The sequence below is a fragment of the Danio aesculapii genome, chromosome 23, assembly GCF_903798145.1.
Source record: "Danio aesculapii chromosome 23, fDanAes4.1, whole genome shotgun sequence".
In the NCBI taxonomy this organism is placed as follows: domain Eukaryota; kingdom Metazoa; phylum Chordata; class Actinopteri; order Cypriniformes; family Danionidae; genus Danio; species Danio aesculapii.
The window spans coordinates 16,862,723-16,882,906 of NC_079457.1; the positions used below are offsets into that span (position 1 = coordinate 16,862,723).

At 33.5% G+C, this 20,184-nt stretch overlaps 1 protein-coding gene across 2 annotated transcripts in view; it reads left to right on the top strand.

Moving 5' to 3' along the window:
• The window catches only part of phip (pleckstrin homology domain interacting protein), a 70,980-nt gene that overhangs the window by 2,145 nt on the left and 48,651 nt on the right, over positions 1-20,184 (top strand). For both annotated transcript variants that reach the window (XM_056449015.1, XM_056449016.1), the window contains exons 5-8: positions 1,989-2,139; positions 2,637-2,735; positions 5,878-6,038; positions 19,804-20,025. In XM_056449015.1, coding sequence (XP_056304990.1) covers positions 1,989-2,139; positions 2,637-2,735; positions 5,878-6,038; positions 19,804-20,025 — 633 coding nt within the window. The remainder of the gene's footprint in view (positions 1-1,988; positions 2,140-2,636; positions 2,736-5,877; positions 6,039-19,803; positions 20,026-20,184) is intronic.

Here is a 20,184-nt window from a genome sequence, read left to right on the forward strand (position 1 = left end):
CGCTAAATGCAATTAAAGTCACATTAATTACTGGCCTGCCGCTGGATCTGCTGAACAGGCTTGATAAAAGATGCCTGGACTGACGCGTTGCGCAGGGGGAGATGAACATTTTACACTGTAGATTAGATGCATCCCCAGGGAAAATGTGGAAAGAAAAAAGAGCTTTGTAAAACGGCAGTAACACCGTATTTGTTTGACACGAAAGGTTGTAGTTATGCTATAACGTAAACAGGTTTATGTGTGCATTGTCTGTCTGGCAAATGCGTTGTTTAAATGTATACTTCATTGCATTATTCAATTAATTGTTGCACTTGATTTTAATGCATCCTTCTTATAGTGAAACTATTCATTTAACTACTGAGCATTATTAATTAATTGCACATAGCTACTGTTTGGCTAGGGTTAGAATGCGGGTTAGATTTATGGTTAGTTGCATGCAATTATGCATAATTAATAACATAGTAACAGTTAGTTTATAGAACACGTGTAACAAGGACGACTTAAAAGGAAGTGTTAATTATTTTTAATGCACTTTGATTGTTTACAATAATTAATTGATGATACTGATCCCTTTTAATGAAAGCCTTTTTATGCTTACAATGATTTAATAGAATATTATGATTGGATTTTGCCATTGTTATTATATTTTTGCATAGATTAGTCTTAAGACTATACACTTAACAGTTGTAAAATGTTTGCATTATAGTATTTTATCTGCTTACTATAGCAATAACAGTAAATTATGCATTATCACAAGCAATAACATTAAACCAAAGCCTAATTGTATCCATTTTATATTGTACGTCTTACACTACTATTAAATAAATAATTTGATTCAGTGTATTTAATTGTGTGTAAACCTGCGCGTAATTGCATCTCTGAGTCATTTTTATAGTTAACTGTAATTGCCCTACCCCTTAACCAACACAAAACATTTCTATTTCAATTTTCTATTTTCATAGCAGAAATCTGTCATTCAATACAATAATAGCACAATAAATACATGGCATGTAACACTAACATGTTCTGATTTAAGGATCTAGTAATTAAAGACTTGCAAAAAGTGAAATCTGCAATCCTAACACTAACCCTGCAAATTAATGTAAGCTAATAATGTTTCAAAGTTAAATTAAATTGTAACTGTAACAAACTGCAACAATGACACACAGTAAAAGGTGTACTGCCCTGCTTTTATGCATACACTCTTATTACAAAATCATTAAGTATAGTGAATATTAAATAAACTATATCGATTTCATTTTATATTATAAATAGTCCACACTGACAATTATAAAACTAAAAAGTGCACTTGAAAAAAAACGTGTAGGATGTTGGACATTTCATGCACTCAAATGTCACAGATTTAATTCTGTTGTGGAGGAGCAGGGCTTTCAGACTCTGAGGTTGAATTACAAAATAACCCATATAAAGTTAGACAGTTAAGTGCATAGTGTATAGTGGTAACTTAAATACACTAAATAAATACACTACTGGTCAAAATTTGGGGTCAGTAGGATTTTTAAATGTTTTAAAATCAGCTTCTCCTGCTCACCAAGGCTGCATTTATTTAATCAAAAATACAGTACAATTTGTAAAATTGTCAAATGTTATTGCACTATAAAATAACTGTTCAAAAGTAGGTTATTATTTAATTTAATAATTTATTCCAGTGATTTTAATGATGAATTTTCAGCTTCATTACTCCAGTCTACAGTCACATGATCCTTCAGAAATCACTCTAATAATAATAATAATAATGATAATAATAATAATAATAGTAATTATTATTATTATTATTATTATTGTTGTTGTTGTTGTTATTATTAATAATGTTAATAGTTATAAAAGCAATAATGACAGGAGTAATAATTTCATTTGAAACTACATACAATAAGAAAGCAGTCATTTAAAATTTATATTGAAGTTATATTAAGCTAAAATAAGGTATATTAAACTGCCCTAATACTTGTTTCTAATCGTGCGCACAGGTCAAATTGTACAGGCACATTTCTCCAGATCACCTGTTGCAGGTGTGTGAGCGAGTGAGCCCTCTTTTAGAGAGAGAAGTGCCAGCCAGCGTACCCGGAGTCAACTCACTGCTGGGAACCGGACGACAGTCAGTGCTGCGTACAAACAAAAGTGAGCATTTCTGTTGGGAAATTAAATATATTAAATATAATCTGTTGAAAGAGTAAATATATATCTATGTTTGAAGTTAATCAGTTTCATTTAATCAATCAATATGTTGCCTTGTTTTCACAATATTGACACACCACAGCTTCTGTAAATGAATAAGATTGCATGAGTTAAATATTGGGTAAAAACTCACCTTTGATAAATTTATAATAGACTATCCTTTAATATTTTATGAATGTAATCTTATGAATGAGGCAGAGATGTACAGTAAGCAATATATATAAAAGAAAGAAGACTGCTAATTGCTGCCTTCAAATTAAAATAGATTTCATAGCAATTAAAACTTAAGCATTATCATGAATACTGTCACTGCCTGTTATAAAATAAAGCAAAAGTGTATAATTACAAATCGCATGACCACCCGTTTGTTTAAGTGTGCCTAGGGGTTCAGGCCCTTCTGCAGTGTATATTTAGCAACAGTCCCATGTGTTTGTTGACAGGTTGTAAGCACGTGGTATGGAAGGGGTCGGCCCTCGCAGCTCTGCACTGTGGCAGGCCTCCCGAGCCGCCAGTCATCTTTGGGAGCCCGCCAAATATTGGTAGGTCATCTCTTATTGGTTGTTGTGTACATTTTTAGATCTGGTTTTCATTGAATTGGTTATTGAAATGGAATGTAAAATGTAATTTCTGATGAAAAAAATGTTATTCGGAACACTGAACATTGGTCGAACTGTAAAAAAATGTCAAGGGGGATGGGGTTGGGGGGTGTCCTGTAGCTATACACACAATGATAACAAAATAGGTCTAAATAAATTTTTAATTTGAGAAAATGCTTTTTTAAATAACCACTAAGAGTTCTCTCTCAAAAACATCATTAGGATGATAACTAAATATAAATTGACCTTTTTATTTACAACACTTTGTTTACCTTATGTGCCCCAAATACATGAGCTTTTTTTATATAAACTGAAATAATGTCAGGAAGAATATTTTACAGTCAGATTAAATCAATAAAATTCCTCTTGACCCAGCAAAGATGGCAAAGAAAAAGTTAACATTTTGATAAATTTACTGTTTATTTATATATTGGCTGTTTAATAAGGTGTAGGAGCAACATTTGGACAACAGTGATTCTAAAAATGCATCACATCATTTGCGTTCTGATTTTAGGGTTAATAATAACGGTTAACGGTTAACATTTTAGAAACAGGGAACCTAGAATCTGCTGTAACCTAAATATTAACGATGAGTCGCTAAACTAAATGTTAGCAAGATTTGTTAACTGTGTTTTACAGTGAATATAGAACAGCTTAAGTTACACTCACGTCAAGCTACCTAACTTTTTTGAAATGTATTTATGCAGGCAGGTACAGCATACATATATGAAGAGTTTAGATGCAAAAACCTCTAAGTGCCATCTAGAATTTTCTTCTACAATAAGCATTTTTCTCTACCTCTTATGATTTTGTTCAGTTATTTCATGTTAAAATAGCTGAAAATTACCTATTCTTTGCCATAGAAGTGAAATTACTGAGTCACGACATAGGAGTTTGAGGAAAAAAAGCTAATTTTAGAAGAAAATTTCAGATGGTACTTGGAGGGTTTTGCATCTGAACTCTTCATATAATATTAAACATTAAAATATCAGACCTTCTGTTCTTTTTTTAAAGAATGCAAAAAGTTGCCTCTGAAGTGCTATCTTGGAAATCACATGAAATGACACAATGAATTGTACTGCGCTTGTGCATGGTGCCTTATTACAATACTGAGTTCTGATTGGTCAATCTTCATTGTTTATAAGTCATAAATTACCATAAATAGAGAATTTTAATTTTTAATGTATGATAAATTTTGCATTTCACACACTGTTGTTAATCTAAAAGGGATGGTGATTTTACAAAGGGTATGCTTTTTGTCATTTTTTTCCATAAGGGGGATGCCATCCCCCTGCATCCCCCCTCAATTAGAGCACTGACACTACAAATTTAGAATTTCTAATTGATTGAATTAGAATCTAGCTGTGCTTTGGCTGATAGTTGGTGTTTGTTACAATCATCTTTGTATCAACAAATATTTGTCATTTAATCTGTATAAATCTATATGCTTTTAAAATCCTTAACATGTCTTGGTAAAAATGTAAGAAACTTGTTTATATGCATTGCATGGTGGCCTATTTAAATTATATCCCACATTCTTAATATTGAGTTAGTTTTTTGCGTTTATTTGTTCCTTATGCTTTATATAACTGTTTTTAGTGAATTTAAAATTAAAATTTGAGAACAAAAATGTTATTCAGAACACTTAGGTCAAATATGTAGTTTAGAAAAATGTGGACTATTTATTTTAGCTATTGTTTGTTGTAAGTGAAATGTTTTTCCATCTGATCGATTATTGAGTTAGAATGTAAAAACAAAAAGGTGACACGTTATTTTATGGTGTCTTTGTTACACATTTTCCATGTATTTACTCAGGGTATCTACGGGGTCTTAAAAATTCTAAAGGCTGATTTATACTTCTGCGCCAAGCGCACACGTATGGTCCGGAGCAGGCTTCGTGCGATTGCATAGCCCCTGCCGTGGCTGACGCAGATGCTGACGCGCACCTCTCAAAAAATTTTACTACACGTTGCAATGACGTGTAGCGCAAGCCTTGTGATTGGGCTGCTTTGTTGCTTTGACCAAGTGTGGGTGGGACCGAGAGCCGAATCCTTTGGAGCAAGTGTTTACAAGTGTCGAGTCCCATGAAGTAGCTCTAGATGGAAACTGTTGTTTTGTGTTTAGCTTATGACTTATGTTGTTGCACGTCTGCCAGTTCTTGCCTCAGAATTAGCAAGTTTTAGCTATTTGTACATTAAGATAGCATTCAGAAAAAACAAAACACCCGTGAAGAAACTCGATACAGAGGAACATGAAAACCTACTGTCAGCTAGCGTTTCGGAAGTATTATTGCAGAGCAACACAAACAGCACGCAGAAGTATAAATGCACGACTACGCACAAGACAGGTTTTAATTTTCCTATGTTCTTGTAAAGTTACCCAATTGGGCCAACTCGCATCCAATAACTAACATTCCATCTCAACAAAAGTTTATAGATTAACTCTATTTACCCATATGGATTAATTATCTTCCTTACAATACCATCTGTTTTTAATGTTTTAACTGGGCGCTTATAAAAAATCCTTAGCGTTTAGCCTTTTGTAAATCAATCATTTTAGTCATAGTGGTCTTAAAAAGTCTTAAATTTGACTTGATGAAACCTGTAGAAACCTATAGTACTATAATAATTACAATTAATTATGTGTAATTACCTGCAGCTAATCCTAAATAACCCAAATTCTAATCCCATAAAGTAAGTACATGTAGTTAATTAATAATACAAAGTAGTTAAATAAATAGTGGCATGGTAACAATGACACTTAATATAAGTCTTACTAAAAATGATTGAAAACATTCAGCTGACATATGTAGCTTAAATCTATGGCCATTTGATTATTGAAATTGCATGTAAAATCAGCTGAAAAAAAGAATGTGGACTATTTATTTATGAATGTTTGTTTGAAAATGTCCTTGATTATTGAAATTGGATATAAAATATTTGGGGAAATATTTTTTAGATCATGTATTTTTTTTAATGCTAACCTTTTAGGAAATGTTTTTTTCCCGTAATTATTCCTCTTTTTGGGTTTTTTTGTAGATTTAAATGTATTTACTCTCATGTTTTGCTTGTCTTGTGTCCCAAAGCGGAAACGATACACAGTCGGAGGCTGAATGGCTCTTATCGGTTGGGTCAGCTGGTTCCTACAGCTGTTTACCAACATATGAAGATGCACAAGAGGATTCTGGGACACCTTTCATCCGTATACTGCGTCACCTTCGACCGCACCGGCCGCCGCATCTTCACAGTAAGACATCTGCTTTTATCAATAATAATTTTTTTTAATGTTTCATGCTTAGATTTTCTTCTGAATTTTAGGATATGTAAAATATGTGAAGTATTTGTTTTTAAAATGCTGCATGTCTCTGAAAGTTGAAGTGATTATGGGTGTTTATGCTGCGTGCCCTCTTGGCTGCTTTTTTGAGTCCAGTATTCCGGTGTGTAGCATTACATCAGGTTATGGAATTTTAAGTTGTTCGTCATGTTCATGGTGCTATCAGACGGCCATGAAATGTATATGAATGGTTATGCGACAAGGAGAATATGCTTTGTGTATATTCTTTTATTTTTGAGTTTTAGTTCTTGCCAGTGTTAAGTGGATGGATAAAAGAGTTGACTTTAAAATAAGCTTTTCAAAAGAAAAAGTGTGAAATGAATGATTTCTTCAAGAGATAAAAATATTCAGAGAATGATTGCCAGCTTCTGAATTTCTTTGAAAACAAGAACGTGTTGTTCTTGTTTCAAGGACATGGAAAGCCTGAAAAGAATTTGACATTTGTGATTTTCAGAAGTGGATTTGATTGAATTTGAATCTAGTTGTGCTTAGCTTATTGTTGGTGTTTGTTAGAATAATCTATGTAGGGAGAAATATTTTTTGTGTAATTTGTATAAAATTATATCAACATAGGCTCATTCTGAAAATATAGCCCTATATACATTTCTGGAGATCGCGAATTATGTAGCCATAGGTATGTATGGCTGCATTTCATCTTTAAAACGAATGCTACAGGGGGGTATAACGCCTCTATATGGACGGCTTTCCCGCTGTTACCAGTTTGTCCAGTGGCTCGCCATGTATGTCGGCGGACTTTAGATGCAGTGAGGTGTTGACCGCGACAATGGGGTTCAAGTCTAGCGAACAACTGTTCCAGAATCCGGGTAAGACAAAAATAGAAGCCAAGAAATAAAATAAACAAGTAAATAACAGGGTGAGAATGTGGTAAAATTTGAAAACGGGGTCAAAATCTGGATTGCTAGATTGGAAAACTGTCGGTTGGGTTTAGGGAAGGGGTGGACGGGTCAGTCATTCTGTCAATAAGTCAATCAGTCGACAGCGGCCTCTGATGGATTTATGCGAGAACAGCAGGCGCGAATGGCACTCACTAGAGAAATTTGAGATTTCAAAAAGCGTACAAAGCGGCCTCTGGATGATTTGTGAAAACAAAAACTGCAAAAAGACGTACCTCCTGGGACGTATTTGGCCATTTCCAGAAATGTATATAGGGGTACGTAATCAGAAAGAGCCTGGGTTATATATGTAACAGGCAGTCAGAAATACAAATGAAAGAAGTAGAAATGTGTAAAGATGTGAGAAACTTGTTTATGGTGCATTGCATGGTGGGCCTCTCCAAATGATGTCTCATATGAATATTTCTTTTTTTCTTCTTTTTTTTTGCTTGTTTGCTTGATAATTCACCCCAAATATTGCTGGTAATTTACTTACCTCTCAGGCCATCATAATTGAGCAATTCCATGCGAAGCCATTTCTATGTTTTTTGTGTAGGCTTGTGTTGTGAAAACATACTCAAAAACGTCTCTGTCAATGTTTTCAAACAATTATATTTTATTTACCAAAGTCACCCAAGTGGCAATTTCACATCGGTCACATCCATAACGGTGAGGTGTCACATCCATAACAAAGCTTTTTCCTTATAAATGTAAAATAAAATAAAATCAAGCATTTTAGTTCTATAGAGAGCCAACTTTTATCCTTTAGATTAGCACTGTTTCTTTTGGGTTATGCAGTTTAATTTACAGAATTTCTACAAAGTATGTTGTAAACTGTAAACTCGCTAACTTTTTTGGTCATATCCATAATGCATGCTTATTTTCCTCATTTAACATATGAAAAATGTTTACAGATTGATATTTTTCTGCTCCTATAATTCTGTGGTTAGTTGTTTTGGAAAAAATAAACAGATATTTCAATATAATGTTAACATATACTTTCTATGTGAATGTACGTTTTCAGATTTCACATCCATAATGCTGGAATTGCTCTTATCTGACTTCATTAAAAAATTAGAGAAGATTTGTAGCTGAAACTGTGGTTCTTGGTGATTCATAAGGTGCAAGTCAAAGTTCTACAGATCTTTCGAGAGTCAAAAATATATATATATATATAAAAAAAAAAAAAAACCCATTCAAGGAAAACAAAACGAATACCTGTAGCTCCTGATGACACATTGAGGTTCAGTCTGAATATTATTTACATCATTATAAATTTTAGTGCACTGAATTGGCAAGCAACGTCTTTAGGACCTTTACCAGATGTCAGTCTGAAGCATGATCTTCTTGTCACTTAATAGATTGCAAAATAATCATTTTCACAGATTTAAAAGACCTTAGGGTATCACTGGGAGCGACAATGATTCATTTTGTTTAGCCTGTATGTGGTATTTTGACTCTCCGAGGACTAAAGTTTTGAATGCTTCACTAAAAAAGAAAGAAACAATATATTTGCTATAATATTTATCTTTTGATTTCATTACATTCTATTAACTCAGGTAGGCCTGTCACATGAACTAATATATCAGCTTATTGCGCAATACTGTGACATGACCTCAATCCATTTTTGGGTGACAAAATATGTATTGTCCAACATGTTTATATAAAAATAAATGTCAGCAACATTTGATCTGATTGCAGACACAGCCTCTGCCATCCCATCTAATCTCTGTTGAAGGTATCAGCTAGCTCAGGTATATCATATAGAAAAAATACCCACTGACAGCTGAAGAGTTGGTGAATTTTCATGTTTTCCTAAAAACTGTTTGGAAGAAGCTGTCCATATGAGGTCTGTTTCAACACTGCATTCTCTTCCATAAAAGTGACCATGCAAAATGGCACAAATAACATTAAAACTATTTTACAATAAAGTTACATTCTACATCACCAGTGTCAAAGATTATTTGAGGACATTTAGAAATTCAAACCTGAAGAGTGAAAGGTTTTGTTTCTTGAAAATAGGGCTGATATTGAAAAAAAAGGCTTTGTAATGTTTTGTTTTTCTGCAATATGTTTTGCGTTATGAATTTAATTACATTGCACATGTTTTCATTGCAAATGACCTAAATAACTCCACTTGGAAAGAATTGGGATTATTTTGTAGGAGAGTACATCTGCAAAAACATAATAAACGATATGTAAGCATAAGCCAAGCGTAGATGCTGTTGTTTTGCGTCTTACAGAATTGAAGAACAGAAATTCACTATTAATCAAATGTAAAATAACACCGTGTTGTCTTCATTGTATAAATATTTAAATACAATTGATCTATTCATTGAAAAAAGAAAATATTTACAATAATATTGCTAAATGTCAAGAAATTCTATACATTGAAATAAATTGTTCAACAAAACTTATTTATTGTGACATAACAGATTTTTATTTTAACAATTTATTAGTAAATGTTCAAATTTACATCAACTAAACATAATATAGTCTTTCATAATTAGTTAATTCATTCATTAATTTTTTTTTCAGCTCAGTCTCTTTATTAATAAGGGGTCACCACAGCAAAATGAACCACCAACTTATCCAGCATATGTTTCACACAGCATATGTTTACCACATGGACTGTGGGGGAAACTGGAGCACCCGGAGGAAACCCATGCGAACATGGGGAGAACATGCAAACTCCACACAGAAATGCCATCTGACCCAGCCGGGGCTTCAACCAGCGACCTTCTTGCTGTGAGGCAATTGTGCTACCCACTGCGCCACCGTAACGCCCTAATCAGTTCATGCTAACAAAAGTATTATAATCCTTATCACACAGTTTTACCTTTATATCTGGTATTCAGTATATTTATAATTAATAGTAATGCATTTAGAACTGATTAGTAAAGATACAACCCAAGAACGTTTTTTTTGAAGAACGTTAACCACATCATTGTCATCAGTGGCTACCAATTTCCAACATTTTCACAATCACAATTAGGCCTCTCAGAATAATCAATATATCGACTTATCATGCAATACTTGCAATGGATGTTCTCCCCGTGTTCGCGTGGGTTTCCTCCGGGTGCTCCGGTTTCCCCTACAGTCCAAAGATATGTGCTATAGGTGAATTGGGTAAGCTAAATTGGTCGTAGTGTATGTGTGTGAATGCAGGAGTGTATGGTGTTTCCCAGTGTTGGGTTGCGGCTGGAAGGGCATTCGCTGCGTAAAACATATGCTGGATAAGGTCATTCCTCTGTGGCAACTCCTGATTATTAAAGGGACTAAGACGAAAAGAAAATGAATGAATGATTATGGTGATGTAGACGGCATATATATGGCTATAAGAAGAGAGAATGATGAGTAGAGATATCATTCCCACCGGTAAAAGTGCTTTTTATGTTGAATACGAAAGTGAAAGCATGCAGTCTAACTGAACTATTATTTATATATATATATATATATATATATATATATATATATATATATATATATATATATATATATATATATATATATATACTTCTAATATATAATCAATCAATTTTTTTTTTTACAATTCTTGATAATTGAAATAAGGCGATGTATGAGAAATTCTTACCTTTGAATTATATTTGGTAATGACTATGTCTGTGGGTGTCACTATTCAAAATTAAAATGCACCTTTTCGCCATAAACTAAAATAACAACATATGACAGCTGAGCGGAACCTCGGAAAATAAACCAAACTCTGACCAGTGTGAGGAGAGTTTACTCGCACGTGACTTGTTTTAATATTTTTGGTCCGTTTTGGTCCTAATCACAATAACTTTTTGTGTCCAACAGAAAACAAACAAACAAACAAACAAACAAACAAACAAACAGGTTTGGAAGCACTCAAGTAAATTATTAGCATTTTTGGGTGAACTAACCCTTTAAAACACTCAGAAGATATAAACACTGAAGTACAGTGTAGCAAATATAAATCACTTAGTGCTGAAGCTTTAATTAGACGGTATGCCTCATTAAACCGTATACATACAACTGTCTGCCCACACTGTAAGGAGCTTAAAACAATGTCACTAAACTTTTCAGGATGCTATAATAATAAAACCCATGAGGACGATAGCGTTAGCACTGCATGATCGCTCAGTGGACATGACAGTCTTAAATGACCTGTTGAATCCGCTTGCTCCAGATGTTTGAGTTGGTTTGTGGTTTAAAGACTTGTGAAAGCAGCTGTGGTTTTATGTGTTGATCATCAGGGACTTGCCTGTAGGAGAGTTATGTGTTCTCACTGTATGTTGTTACTGTGCTTTAAAAGTGCGGTTGTACAGTTTATCATGGAGAGTACATTTATAGAGTACTTTTGCGTTTAGTTTACATGGCATGATGCTGAGGGTAAAACATAAATGAAGACTTGTGGTTTGCTCTCGTTTTGAAGTGTCTCAGTATCGATCGATGTTCTGTTGGGATGTGCCTGAGCCATTCATCATGTGCAGAACATGTTTTGCATGTATTCAGATCTGGGACTGCGTAGTATTAAGGATCATATTTTGCATTTGTCTGAATGCAGTTTTTTTTATATGAAGAGCTTATTTGTCAAAATATACATATACAGTTGAAGTCAGAATTATTAGCCCCCCTTTGAATTTTTCTTTCTTTTTTTAAATATTTCCCAAAGGATGTTTAACAGAGCAAGGAAATTTTCACAGCATGTCTGATAATATATATTTTTGTTTTATTTTTATTATTGTTTTTCATATTAAATGTAGAAAATAAGTAGTGTCACTTTTAAATAAATTAACTCTTGTATATCCTGTAAATAATATTTAACAGTGCATTCTTGTATCTTCTGTAAACAATTATTTTAATGTAAATAATAATTTTAATGTATTGGAAAATATGCCGTCTCAAGGAATCTCTGGCGCAACTTACAATCATCATCAATGTAGTGCAAATTAAGGCTCAGGAATGGGTCTATCGTCCTACTTGACCAGAGATCAGATGTGGCTGCAAAGTGGCCGTGGAAGTATAAACCAGCCTCAGCCTAACAGAGCACGATCACATGACTCCACATGCGGTAGGGAAAGTAATTGAAAGAATTTTCCTGGTAAAATTTGATCGATTATAGATTATGAATGAAAAATATATATTTTTCTTGTTAGTTCATTGTGCATTGATTAGCAGAAACAAATACACTAGGGATTTGCTAGTAAATGTAGAAATCAATATTAAGTTTTAAAAATACTGCAGACTTGTTCATTGTTAATTCAAATTTGGTGGCACAGTGGCTCAGTGGTTAGCACAATCGCTTCACGGCAGAAGGTCGCTCTTTCGAATCCCGGCTGGGCCATTTGGCATTTCTATGTGGAGTTTGGATAATCTCCCTGTGAATTAGATGAACTAAATTGACTGTAGTGTGTGTGTGTGAATGAGATTGTATGGGTGTTTGTCAGTACTGGGTTGTGGCTGGAAGGGCATCCGCTATGTAAAACATATGCTGTAATAGTTGCCGGTTCATTCTGTTGTGGCAACCCCTAATAAATAAGGGACTAAGCCGAAGGAAATTGAATGAATGAATAATTCAAATTTTAAATAAATCTAATACACAGTAATTGTGCAGTGTTACCATTCATTCATTCATTCATTTTCTTTTTGGCTTAGTTCCTTCATTAATCTGGGGTCGCCACAGCGGAATGAACCGCCAACTTATCCAGCATATGTTTTACACAGCAGATGCCGTTCGAGCTGCAACCCATCTCTGGGAAAGCAGTGTTACTAGTTTTTTAAAAGCTTGGAGTCAGTAATTACAGTATCCTGATTATATATTATTGAGAAGGGTTTATACATATTCAGCATATAAAATTTTTTCTAAAAGATCACGTGACACTGAATACTGGAGTAATGAAATTCAATAAAATTCTACTTTACCATTGAGAATAAATAGCATTTTTAAATATTTAGAAATAACAAAGGTTATTTACCATTTTAATGATGTATCTTGTTATTACAGATTGAACTGTATTTTATTTTAGTAAATCTAGCATTGGTATGAAGCAGTGACTTATCAACACATTTTTTTAAATGTCAATGCTAAAATGAAATCTCATTTTTTAACATCAGTAAATGCTATTGCTTCACTTATTAACCTTTGTTAATAAATCTTTCCTATTTCATGCTGCATGCATGTCAACAAACACAACTTTTAAATTAACATTACCTTAAGATAATTAACATTATCTTAAAACAAATTACGTTACCTTAAAAATGACCATAAATAGCAGTGTTCATTGTTAATTCTGATTCAGTTAACAAATAAAGCCACATTGTAAAGAATTACTGATTTTTCAAACCTTTTGTTGCTTTAATCAAAACACTTTTGATGCCTCTGTATGCTTATGTTTATTACATATTGAAATAGCAAACGGTTTCTAAAATTGTTTCCTAATATTGTAGTTTTGACTATTTGAATCAAACAAATTCAGCAATGGTGAGCAAAAGAAGCGTCCTTCAAAAACATTTTAAAAAGTATCACTTAAAATAAATAAATAAATAAAATATTAAAAGTGTAATCTGTTAACATCAGTCAGTTATATTCATCATGAGGTAACAATGAAAATCCATACACTGAAAAAAATTATTCAAACATTATTCCTTGGATTTACTCAATTTTTTTCACGTTAAGTGGTTGTAAACAATTTATTTGGGTTGAATTTAAACATGCTTAATTTAATTTGTTTGTTTAAATTCAACACAAATAAATTGTTTGCAACAGTTTTGCATGCAACACTTTTTTCAGTGTACGAGCATGTGACAATTAACGCAATTTGAACATTTATTAATACATTATGAAATACATCTGTCAGCATTAGTTACTAAACCAGTACCTAATTTTAAATTATACTTCTCATTTATTATATAATGTTACCAAGTAAGACTTAACACAAATTGTCACCAAAAAACAATCTTACCGACCACAAACTTTTGCACAGTAGTGAGTGTCCTTCATAAATCAGCGGCAGCTCTGTGTTCTGTTGGGTTATAAATGAGTAGTTCTTTTCTTCAGCTTTGAGCCACACTGGAAACTAAACTTTTATTTTCCTAGTGACTAAACAGATATTTTTAGCCTGTGAGCCTTCTGATCTCACGTGGACAGATAATGTTTTGACTGTGAGAGAAGAGCAGAGGTCAGAGGTCATTTACTTGTTGTTGCCCTGTAATCACGGCCACAAAACTTCTTCAAGATTCTGTAGGCATGCATGCGTGTGTTTCCGTTCAGCCTTTTTTCTGACATTATCTCACGCTCAGCCTGTGGCGTGAGCTTTTGTTAAGCGTCCTGTAAGTATCGCGACTATAAGTGTGTGTGTGTGTTTTGCTGATGTGTGTTTTTGAGCGTTCACTCCTGGGTTCCATTTTACTCTGCAAGTTTTTAATGCTCCAGAAATGGCTGAACGGCAAGGATTACTCCCCCTCTTTCTGCCTCTCCCTCCCTTTTTTCCCTCTTTCTCTCTCTCTGTTCTCTTTGTCTTTTCCTCTTTCGATCTTGGTCTCTGCATTTCTCTTTCGCTCTGCTGCTTTTTTCTCGGTTCTCCTGGCGTAGGGGGGTGTGTCTGTGCGCGCATGTCAAAAAAGAAAAAAGTGTTTCTTTTATGGATTTGGCTGCGAGCCACGAATAAAATCATCTCTTTCATATTCCCGAGCCATTAGCCAGTGTGTCATTGGCATTCAGTGTGTGTTTAACAGATCTTCAGGAATTTTCGTCTGTGTGTGTGTATGTGTGAATATGTGTGTATGGTGTGCTCAATTTTTTTGCTCAATTTGATATGGATGTGAGGCCTGCTAAAGTCAAAGTTATTTAATTCTGTTGTTTCTGAAAACAACTGTGATTATTTTGAGTTTGTGAAATGGCAAGCTGATTTTCTGATGAGAAAATCATCTTTCCATCAAGCTGTGAATGAAGGATGGAGCTGAAGTTGCTGTAGAAAAGCACATGCTTTATATGGTGCTCTGCTTGTTGTCATGGAAATGCAAAGCCATGGTGCTGCTTTTTTTTGTTAGGTAAAAAGCTTTTTTTATTGCAAAGAATTCACGTTAGACTTGCTAGATGAAGATTTAGATGTAAGACCTTTATAATTCTTCTTAAGGAGGGATTGGGATGACATACAATCTTCTGTTCAGAAGTTTGGGGTCAGAATTATTTTTTTGAATGCTTCTGAAAGTCTTTCATGCTCACCAAGGCTGCGTTGTAACTATGAAAATGTACAGTCAGTTTTTTGTTACTGTTGAAAGCACTTTTTTTGTGGAAACCTTGATAAGCATTTGTCTGTTAAGTGAAAAGTACATTTGAGGAGACAGAGCTGAAATATTTTGTAATGTTTTTGATTAATTACTGTTGAATAAAGTATAAATAAGTGTAAATTTAATATAATGTTTAATTAATAATTAAGTTTAATTAAGTTAAATTTAGTAATTAAGTTAAAATTACATTTATTAAATATTTTTATTAATATTTATTAGGGCTGCAGGAAATTTAACAAATTTGACATTGCCATATTTTTCTCTGCAATATATATTGCAATATAAAAACAATTTCACTTGGGATGTCCGGATCAGGTTTTTTTGCCCTCAAGTCCGAGTCATTTGTTTTTGAGTTCTGGATTGGATTTTGATCCTTATTTAATATTTGCTTCTCCTTATTTTACCATTCAACAAGTCTGTTAACAAACAGAGCACTTCTGTGAGTAGCTTGAACAATCAAGTAATAAATAACATCAATTCTTTACTTTTGGACTTTAGTGCAATAGTAAATCTAATATAAAAACAAATAGCTCCTCAACTTAAAATACCCGGTAGGCAAACCAAAGTTTACTTATCTCACAGTTTGTTATGGCAATGTTGTCGTCATCAACTTTATAATACTTCCAGGCCGCAGACATACTCACGCTTTCCACTTCAAGCTGCTTCTGTGTTCTACTTTGCCGGCATTTAACCAATAGCGTCTCTGCAACAAAGTGATGTCATGCTGCATGCGTTGCTATTTCTGTGTGAAGTCAAGAAAGAGGTCTAACTCTGTGCCTCCGCATAACTATAGATGTGTTAAAAATAATGAGGGTTAATATACACAGTTGAAGTCAGAATTATTAGCCCCCCTGAAATATTAGCCCCCCTGTTTTTTTTCCCCCTAATTTCTGTTTAACGGAGAAAAGATTTTTTCAGCACATTTCTAAACATAATAGTTTTAACAACTCATCTAGAATAACTGATTTATTTTATCTTTGCCATGATGGCATTACATTAATATTTGACTAGATATTTTTCAAGACACTTCTATACAGCTTAAAGTGGCATTTAAAGGCTTAACTAGGTTAATTAGGTTTACCAGGCAGGTTAGGGTAATTAGACAAATTGTTGTATAGCAATGGTTTGTTCTGTAGACTGTAGAAGAAATATATAGCTTAAAGGGCTAATAATTTTGACCTTAAAATGGTTTTTAAAAAATTAAAAACTGCTTATTCTAGCCGAAATAAAGCATATAAAACATTCTCCAGAAGAAAAAATATTATCAGACATACTGTGAAAATATCCTTGCTCTGTTAAACATCATTTGGGAAATATTTAAGGGAGGCTAATAATTATGACTTCAACTGTATGTATATATATATATATATATATATATATATATATATATATATATATATATATATATATATATATATATATATATAAATGCGAGTCCTGATTTGGAGGTAACGTCCAATTCCGATCAAGTCTGAAACCACGTGATCAGGCCTGATTTCCGATCACATGATCAAATCTGGACATCTCTAAATTTCACCTTTGGAAAGTCATTAATTCAGAGATGCCCAAACTAGGGCCCGTGGGCCAAAGTTGGCCCATGTTAATCTTTGATTTGGCCCACCATGCCATCTGAGAATGGTTTAGAGATTGCCATTTCAAATTTAATGTAACCTCATATTTGTTGGTTTTATTGTTAAGCTACAAAAAAGCTATTTTTAATGAAATGTTTCAATGTAAATGATATAAATGAATCAGATTTAGTTTAAAATGTACATACGACGAAGGCAAAGGCAGCTTCTGCTTGACTAGTACTGTGTAATAAATGTGATTGTTTGTTTTTATTGCAATAAGGTCTAATTAAAAAGTTATACTACGTTAGTTTATACCATTCAAAGTAATGCTTTTTATTTTTTTTAATGAAAAATATTATGAATATTATGAAATTAATTAGGAAATTACCCATAGCAGTTTTAATGTCAATAATATTTGGTTTTTGGCTCTTTATACAATAAAGTTTGGGCACCCCTGATTTAGATCGATTTGGATGATTTCATAGGGGAGTAATATATAAATATATTTTGATGTCATTTATTATATACATCTAATAAATAAATAAACTATAGTCATAAAAACACAGTGGAGCAAATATTAAAGTGAAATAAACAATGCTTTATGGTTTCCTGGAAAGAGTCTAACAGTATTCGTGTACAGAAATTAAATAATCAAATGTTAAATAACATTGCATTGTCTTTGTCTTATAAATAATTCAATGCAATTAATATTTCTTAAACTTCTTTGTTTAAGAAAACTTTTTCTGTCTTCAACTATGATCAGTTTCTTTCGTCTGTCCCTCGGTCTCGCTGCAAATCAAAAGGTTATCGATCTTTCTGTGCTGCAGCCCCAAGGCTCTGCAACAGTCTCCCTTTGAACATTAGGATTTTGCCATCATTGGATAAATATAATTTAATATAATTTAAAGACTAATTTTTACTCCCTTGCCTTTGAGTGATGCATGCATGTTAGTTCATTTCTTTATTTCAGTTATTATATATATATATATATAAATTTTTTTCAGCTATATATTCAGTCATATATATTTCCCTTTTCTTATATTTTTAACATTTTATTTTATTGTAAAACACTTTGGATCAACTACGGTTGTGTAAAATTGTATAAATAAAGTATACCTTACCTCGCCTTGCCTTCTTTATGCTCTATTAAAATCATTTAAATCCTCCTAAAATGCTCACAGGCCCTAAAAACACATGATAAACTTTTACACAAATCTCAAGTATTTGAACTGTGGTTTCTGGTTGATTATAATCCTAACTCAACATTGCATATCTTGTGATGTAACTATTGTGGATGCACACATTGCAATATCGATGCTCAAATGATATATTGTGCAGCCTTAATATTAAATATTACCTCATGCACTTGTCTTGCTACATATTGTCCTGGTAATAGATATTAAGCATAGATCTTTTTTTATGTTTGTCATTTAATATAATGATTTTTTTACATTTATCATTTAATTATTTTAACATTTGTTTTAAGACAGTAATCACATTTTAAAGTGTTTATCTTTCATAATAATGACAAGCATTACATTAGTAAAACTGTGTATAAGACTGCTTTTATTTTATTTGGAAAAATGTGCTAAGAACACTGTTATAAAAGACAGATCTGAACTCAATTAATATCCGAAATTCTATACAGTGCCTGAACATCTATTTTAACATTCTCGGATATCTAATGATATTTTACTAGTCATTTCTGAAAGGAAAGTAATGGAGAGTAAATTATTTAATCATCTAATTGTGTTTACTTGATCTAGTTGCAGTTTGATTTAATCGTGATAATTGTGCGGTGTAAATATAAAAAGGGAAACTTAATTGCATAACCAATGCTAGTCAACCATTGTCATCCCTAATGGTCAGAAAAACTCTATATTGCTGTTGATGTCTTGCCAAAACTTGTTCGTGTCCTTCAAGTTTTACACACAGAAAATGACAAACTGTAGGACAAGAAAATGCTTACTTTATTTCTGTGGTGGTTGAAAGAAGACAGTAAAAATATCATTGATTGTACTATTTTACTTTATGTTCTATTAAAACAATTGTCGTTCTAATGATTTGTTTTATAATTAATTGTCAGCCCAAAATTCACAATTATGACAGGCCTGTTAATTAATGTATGATTTATTTATTAAATAATATTCACTGAGCAGTTATTCTCAATCAAACCAACAACATGAACTAAAGCACTTATATAAATAAAGTACATTTGATTTCATGCTGGGCGACACGGTGGCGCAGTGGGTAGCGCTGTTGCCTCACAGCAAGAAGGTCGCTGGTTTGAGCCTCGGCTGCATCAGTTAGCATTTCTGTGGAGAGTTTGCACATTCTCCTTGTGTTCATGTCGGTTTCCTCTGGGTGCTCCGGTTTCCCCCACAAGTCCAAAGACATGTTGTATAGTTGAATTTTGCAAGCTAAGTTGTCTGTAGTCTTATGAGTGTGAATGAGTGTTTGGATGTTTTCCAGTGATGGATTGCAGCTGGAATGGCATCCTCTGCGTAAAACATATGCTGGATAAGTTGGCGGTTCATTCCTCTGTGGCGACCCCAGATTAAAAAAGGGACTTGGTTGAAAAGAAAATGAATGAATGAATGAACGACTTTATGAACAATGTAAGTTTCCAAAGTGGTTTTGGTTTACTTGTTGAGAATGACATCAGTTTAGTTGTATCCTCTTATTACTCACACTTATGTTTTTTTTGTTTGTTTGTTTTTTGATCTGAACCTATGGAATTGCATTTAGCAAAAATTTCAGAGACCCGATGAGTATCAGGTTTAGCTTCAGTCATTTGGCTGAAATCTCTGCATGACTTAATTAAATCACAAAAACACTCAGTTAAATTCTGGTGGATTTAATTTGGCTGCAAACAATCCGAAAGCATCTTCAGTCTGAAAAGCAGCTGGTTCTGACTGGGTTTGGTGTGTGTGTCCTCAGGGTTCGGACGACTGCTTGGTGAAGATCTGGGCGACGGATGACGGGCATTTGCTGGCGACTCTGAGAGGTCACGCGGCGGAGATTTCAGACATGGCTGTGAATTATGAGAACACCCTGCTGGCGGCCGGCAGCTGTGATAAAATGATCAGAGTGTGGTGTTTGCAGACCTGCGCCCCGCTGGCGGTTCTGGAGGGGCATGCCGCATCCATCACGTCATTACAGGTGTGACACATGCTCACATTCACCACTTAACACTCATGACACTTATGCATGAGAAAACACCTGTGTGAAGACTTCTATTTAATGTCATTTCTTGCTATTTACTGTTATGAATTTTACTGTGTTTCAGTCTAGGCCCTTTTTGGTGTAACTCTAGGTTGC